Source organism: Lupinus angustifolius, chromosome LG07 (assembly GCF_001865875.1).
Source record: "Lupinus angustifolius cultivar Tanjil chromosome LG07, LupAngTanjil_v1.0, whole genome shotgun sequence".
Lineage (NCBI taxonomy): Eukaryota > Viridiplantae > Streptophyta > Magnoliopsida > Fabales > Fabaceae > Lupinus > Lupinus angustifolius.
The window spans coordinates 10272868-10279966 of record NC_032015.1 but is presented as its reverse complement, the minus strand read 5'-3'; the positions used below and the strand labels follow the sequence as shown (position 1 = coordinate 10279966).

At 31.3% G+C, this 7099-nt stretch overlaps 1 protein-coding gene across 2 annotated transcripts; it reads right to left on the bottom strand.

Annotated features, from left to right (window-relative positions):
* Positions 1926-5500, bottom strand: LOC109352291 (trihelix transcription factor GT-2-like). 2 transcript variants are annotated; one of them, XM_019594213.1, is made up of 3 exons: positions 5100-5500; positions 4916-5060; positions 1926-4107 (listed from the first exon to the last, which is right to left on the bottom strand). In XM_019594213.1, the coding sequence occupies exons 1-3, from the start codon at positions 5239-5241 to the stop codon at positions 2406-2408; spliced, it is 1989 nt and encodes a 662-aa protein (XP_019449758.1). In that variant the 5' UTR covers positions 5242-5500; the 3' UTR covers positions 1926-2405. The 2 variants fall into 2 exon arrangements, with proteins under 2 accessions (XP_019449758.1, XP_019449757.1); XM_019594212.1 differs by having other exon boundaries at positions 4916-5500.

Here is a 7099-nt window from a genome sequence, read left to right as displayed (position 1 = left end):
TTTGTATAACTAAGGATATTTTATTACCTTATAGATAATTAACTAATCTTTTTCGGATGTATGTGATTATCTCTCTCAATAAGTGTCACTCATATAAATCAATTTCTTGACATTTCAGTATATTTGAGGATCCAGTAAAACCTTATAGTATTAGATTAATGTTTTGTTGATGATAATTGATTGAATATGTAATAATATATAAGCAAGTTTGATTGAAACAAATTATCAGTATAAAATATATTTATTTACACGAAAGATCCATATCAAAATTAAGATTAAAATATTAAAATATTTTTAATGATTTGATCTTTTCATAAACAATAATATTAATTAATAAATATAATAACTTATTTGTGCAATTACATAAGTAATTTGTATAAAAATCTTCTATTCTCAATGATATATATCATTCTCTTTGTCACGAATGAAAAATCCCTACTTTATAAAAATAAATTTAATCCTATTAAAAAATCGTAATTTTAATGTAACCACTATTTTTTTTATTGGTGACAAAGAAATTAGTACAAATTAGTGTGTGTATATAAATTTTTATTTTGTATTATATAATTATTATATTTGTAACTAGTTAAATATTAAAAGGAGAACTGGATACCATGGATCTTACACAAGTAAAATGATCTAACCAAAACATATCTGATTTGAACCATGTGATATTCCAATGACTGAACCATATGATATTCCAATAACTGAACCATATGATATTCCATTCACTGAATGTGGATTATATGGTTAATTAATGTATATTATATAATCTTGCTCTGTCATTCCATTAATTATTACTTCTTAAACCAACAGATATAGACTTCTTTTTTTAAACTAATTTTTTTGGGAGGCTAAGATTACCCTAATCCAATCATGTAACATGTGCAATGTTGTTTTCATAAACATGATTAGCATTAGATGCTGATGAAAATGAAACCTTAACAAAACCATATAACAGCTTAAAGAGTTGACCCAATGTTAGTTTATGATGATGAACCTTCACCTCTTTGTTTATACTGACACACATGAAAAGAAGCACATCTTGTGTGCACAACAAACAATTACAGCTTAAGTGAGATAACTCACAACTCACTAGATTCCTCATGGTGGACCCTCCTTTCAAGGGTTTATGACTCCATGTGTGATGCTATCATTTTCTACTATGAGAAGGGGCCTTTAACAATAAAAAGGGTTGGATCAGTGTCCCCACAATTTAAGTATTTTTCAGATTCATGCGCTATTAATATAATAATATAACACTTTAATCGGTATTTCATTAATAAAAACAATTAATAAAAAATGTAATAAATATTTTGAACTATTTGTGATAGCAAAATGTAACTAATAAAAAGTGCAATATACATAAATTAGTTGTGATAGCAAATTGTGTGTTGGATACTTGGATTCTTCTATCGAACATTTTGGTAAAAAATAAATTATTTTTATCCTTTTCTGATTTTAAAGTATAAATAAATAAATTATTTCTACTTTGTTCTTTAATTTTAAGGTAAAATGAAAATCCAATATCTTAAATTGACTAATTTCCATTATATTGCATGATTGATTTAATGGTTATATAACACTTGTTTTGTTATTGGAATATTTTTTTATCTTTCACTATATTTTATGGGATGAAGATCATATATTTCCATTCTTATATTATTTTATATATGCATTCAATTAAAAAGTGCAAGATTATATAAAAAAAATTAATATTTTTATATTATTTTATACAATGTTATGACTGTTGATCTTTGTTTCTATTTTATGCACCACAGATTCACTTTTTATCTATCTGATCTCAGCTTTTCGTTACATCCAGAATCAGTACTAAACCCTCATCCTCTATCCTCTAAAATTGCAAGTTCTGATAAACAGTGACAAATGAGTTCGTGCAAATAGGAAAAAGAACAATTAATTCATCAAAACAAGATAAAAACAATGATAAAAGGGGAAAAATCACTGACAACGTTTGAAGAGTAACAAAACATGAAAAGGAAAATACAAACACCCCTATTGATTGTTTCTCCCATTTACATCACCATCAACATAAAACAACTAGAAAAAAGAGCCCAGTACAATAATAAATTCATCAAGGTATCTTCTTTATTCATTATTTCTGAACCTATGAAGTCTGAACGTCTTAAATTCCCCTCAACTTATTTATTTTAGCTTTAAAAAATAAATAATTCACTTTTTCTGTAAAATTAAAAAAACATATAATCCTAGTGACTATATGCTATAGTATATGTTATTCTGCACCAGAACCTACACATTCAAATTCTTGAATATAAGACAACCCCACCACCACTAACATAGCTACCATTACCACCATTTTCAGACAAAACCTGCACTCTACATGACCCACCCCTATGCACCTTCTTTTGCCCCATTTGGCCTTCTCACTCAGCAGATGCACCCACTGAATCTGACTTGCTTGCCACTATCTCATATTTATCACCTTCATCATCCTCTTCACCTTCATCATCATCCATGTTCTTGTCATCATCATCATTATCTTCCTCATTGTGTTGCTGGTTGTTCATGGGGTCATTCTGCGCATCTTCCATAGTCAGGTCCGGCAGGGCTGAAGGTGGCGGTTGCTGAGGAGGCCATTGCTGCTCCGGCTGCACCATGAGCAGCGGCATCATGCTGTCGTGGTTCATTGAGTTCTGTACATTTCTCCTCTCCCTGTATAGAGCATCCAGCTCGTGAAAGTATGGACAGGTCTTGGAATCTTCTGGCCTCTTCTTATGGCTTTCTTTCACTTTCTTGTAATACTTGTTGATGTTCTCCCACTTCTCTTTGCACCTTTTGGCACTTCGGTTGTACCCATGCTTCTTCATCAAGGATGATATCTCTTCCCATAGTGCCCCCTTTGGTCCATTTTCCTGGTACTTGTCATCCATGCTTGTTCTCAGCTTTATCAGTGCCAAAATTTCCACTTTTGGCCACCTGGGAGAACTTGCTCTCATCATATTATCACCATTATTAGCTTTCACAATTTCAATGTTACTCACTTGTTGCTGTTGCTCATGTTCATGTTGTTGTGGGGCCAATACCACCAGTTCCATTGGTTGCTCCAATGTCTGTGCTGGTGCAGGCATTGGAAACTGTGTTGGTGCTGGCACCGCTGCTGGTGTAGTTGCCGGTGGCGCATGTTGTTGTGATGAAATATTAATGTTATTCAAAGCTTGCCCAAGATTTTGTTGTTCAGCTATTTTCTGAAATAATGCAATTACGGCTGCATCTTTTGCAGCAGCCATGGATCTTTCTTGTGCTAGAATTTCCCTTTCACTATTGATCCTTTGCATCTCTTGCATCCTCCATGCATCTTCTCTAGCAGACCACTCTTGCTCCCGCTTCTCTATGGCTTCCAAGAACCTCTTTTGGAGCTCTTCCTGCTTCTCAATCACCTCTTTCATTATTCTCTCAAAGAAGTCATTCAATTTCCTCTTCCGCTTGCGCCTTCCTTGGAATGTTTCATCAGAGGAAGTTGAAGAAGAACTGGAGTTGGGCAAGAGATCCATTGGTATGTTGGGAAAAGAAATTGGGTTACTATTGTTAACATGAGAAGGGTTAATTGTAGGGTTTGTTGTTAATGATGGGTTGAAATGTGTAGGGTTTTGTGGTGGTGGGAAAGAAGGGATTGGGTGGTTTATTGATGGGGTAGTAGCAATAGTAGTCTTGAGAATGGGTTGAGGAATTGATATAGGGAGTGTTGTTGATGGAACATTGGTGGCATGTGAAAAAGGAACACTCACACTGTTTAGATTAGTGGTGTTAGAAGCTGCAAACATTGGCATTGTTGTTGTGGTTGGAATTTGATGTGGTAATGATGAAGCAGTCACCACTATTGAAACCGGTGTTGCTTGTAATGGTGCTGTTGTTTGTGGTGGTTTTGAAGGTGGTGAAGATTGATTAGTTGTTTTTGCAGTGTGGTTATTTCCTTCAAGTGCTTGTAATTGATCAAAGAATCTATAAGTTTTGCCATATGATTTTCCACTTCTACCTTCCTTTGTTCTCTTGTGGTACTTGTAAACATTTTCAAATTTCTCTTTGCACTTCTTAGAATTTCTGTGGTACCCAAGTTCTGCCAGCTTCCTGATAACAACACCAAAGTGCCCAAAATGAAGACAAATTAATAAATAAATAAATAAATATAAACAAATGCTTTCTGGCTTTATCTTATACTCTTATCTCATCATTCATTAAATTCAGCTATGAAAATAAATATGTTAAGAAATAATGTGAGCATAAGATAATAAAACAAAATAAAAATATAAGAGAAATTCATGCACCAAAGTATGGAAATTAAAGCAAGTATAACTGAAAAGCTGAAGATAGGGAATGAGAGAGGAGAATATGTCAAAACACTTGACGTAATAGCAATAAAACTTTCATAACAAGTCCATTGAATTGGTGAACTGAAATATTTGTCATGGAAAGAACATGATCCAAAGTGAGATGATATCATAGATAATCTTACCTTAATCACCACCAACAGTGGATAACTGAAATAAAGGGAGGAAGAAAATCATACTTTGGGGGACTCAATTAAAGTACCAAACTTATTTGGATAAACAAAAGCAAATCACATATCCAAGCCATAGATGCTACATATATCTATATAAATAAATTATTTGTATGAACAGTTTATGTTTAAATTCAAATGAAAGAAAAGGACAGGTTGTAGAAAAAAAATCCACAAATGGAACTGTTAAAGAAAACAAATCCAAATGATAGAAGTGAAAGTGAAACACATTCCAAAGAGATTAAAGAACAAAACTTGAAGCAGAATTGAGAGTTTTCAGATCTTTCACAAGCTCAAACTAGCATTGAATTGAAGTAAAAATCTTCACACTGAAAACAAGAAAATTTTGAGAAAATAAATTGAAAACTAAAGACTTACCTTGAAACCTCTTCCCACAAGGGACCCTTAACACTTGAACCTCTAAACACCACGTCCATATCTGACCTTATTTTCAACAAAGCAAGAGTCTCCTGTCTTGGCCACCTGTTGCCACCAAAGCTCCGGTCACCTTCCTCCCCTCTACCTCTGTCATCATCTCCTGAAATTGATCCTCCACCACCACCTCCGTCGCCGCTGAGTGCGGTGTCAGCACCACTCTCATGAGCTGATCCTGCAACTGCTACCACTGATGCAGCAGCTACTGCATCAACAGAGTTACCACCACCTCCTCCTCCTGTTCCTAACAAAGCTGAGTCCCCCAACATAGGAGTCTTTCTGTTTTCTTCTCTAATCTATATATATATGTGTGTATATTTATCTCTTCCTGTTTTCTCTCTTTCTTCCTTACAAAAAAATAGCACAGAACAGAACCATAGCAATTACAAAGAAGAAAAATAAAAAAATAAGGAGAGAGGAGAAAAACTAAAAGGGTGGTGAATTATGTGATGGGTTTTATGATATCTTAGTGTGTGAACATGTGTGTTTGTTTGGTGAATTTATTAATTTATTTTGAGGTTGTGGGATCAGCTTAGCAATATCAAGATGTTATTTCCCTTTTTATTTCTTCTTTTTTAAATTTATACATACAAGTCAATAATAAAAATAGAGTAAATTACATTGATACCCTTGAGTTTTAGTGAAATTACACAAATTACCCTTCACTTTTCTACACCTACACAGGTCTCCCCTAGTTTTTATACTTAAATAAGTGTACTCTTTTAAATAAAAAATATGATAAATGCAATTAAGTTAAACAAAACATGATATATTATGTAAACAATTCTAAATAATATACAAATCAATGTATCTTTATTATTTTTTATTACAAAATGCATCAACAATTCTAAAGAAATATTGTTTAAATCGTTCTTATAATATATTGTAACGAACCAAAAATAATAAAGAAATGTTGACTCATATATTATTTGACTTGTCTTCACAATATATCATGTTTTGTTTAACTTAATTGCGTTTATCACATTTTTTGTTTAAAATATTACACTTATTTCTTATGCAGAGGTGGTTAGTATAATGAAAGTATAAAAATTATGGGATGTTTGTGTAGGTGTAAAAAAGTGAAGGGTAGTTTGTGTAGTTTCACTAAAACTCAGGGAGTGTCAGTATAATTTACTCATAAAAATTCGAATCAACATTTTCTTTATAATCTTTTACTTTTTTATTCTTCTTATATAAGGTGATGTACTAAAGAAAATTTATGTTTTACTAATTTTTTAAAGATTCCCTTAGAAGTAACATAAATGAAAAATTAAATAAAGTCACCTTCCCAAGATATTTAATAAAATTATATCAATCATTTTTCCTTTTTTACATCTATACAAATCACCTTTTATTTATTTTATATATATACATTAAACTCATATTTCTATAAGAGAATTCATTGGAATAATAATGATTTCCTATTAAGAAATGTGAGTGTAATGTTTTACATGAGAGGTTTATTGTTGAATGTAACTTAATTAGGAATCTAGTTTCATTGTTTTGTGTTACTCCGCATGTTAAAAGAAATATTTAATAATTTTAATTTTAATTTAAGTAATTTTTTTTAACCAATCAAAAATAATGATATATAAAGTGGTACAAAAAGTGGGGAATCAAATATAATTCTCTTGATTAGCTAAAACTCTTATATGTAAATTACTCTTTTATTATTAACATGTATGATATTTCCCTCCACATAAACTTAGATGAGTAATTTCAACATAAAGAACTATTCATGTGAGAACACCTCTTATAATAAATGAGAACAACAATGTCAACACATATTAGTTCAAGTCACAAGTAACTTACCTTCATTTGAGAAAAATCTCAAGTCTAAATCTTCATGATCACTATTATTAATATCATATTAATTACCAATTAACCAAGACATTGATATAATGATATAACGATTTAACTATTGGCTTCCTAAATATAAAACGCTTACCTTATATATATATATATATTAATGTTAATGTTAAAAAATTAATAAGGAAGACAACAAAAATTTTATTTATATCATTGTTAAAAGAAAATATGTCACATATTGATATACCATGTTTTAGAAGTATAAACAAATATATAGTTGTATGTTTGATCCTTCATACCAATATTTTATATTTTGGC

What these genes read in the sequence shown, in the direction of transcription:
- LOC109352291 (XM_019594212.1), bottom strand. Translation starts at nt 5,241, where the DNA reads ATGTTGGGGGACTCAGCTTTGTTAGGAACAGGAGGAGGAGGTGGTGGT. An exon ending in TTGTGGGAAGAGGTTTCAAG is followed by an intron (nt 4,108 to 4,915) that starts GTAAGTCTTTAG and finishes TGTTGTTATCAG; the next exon opens with GAAGCTGGCAGAACTTGGGT.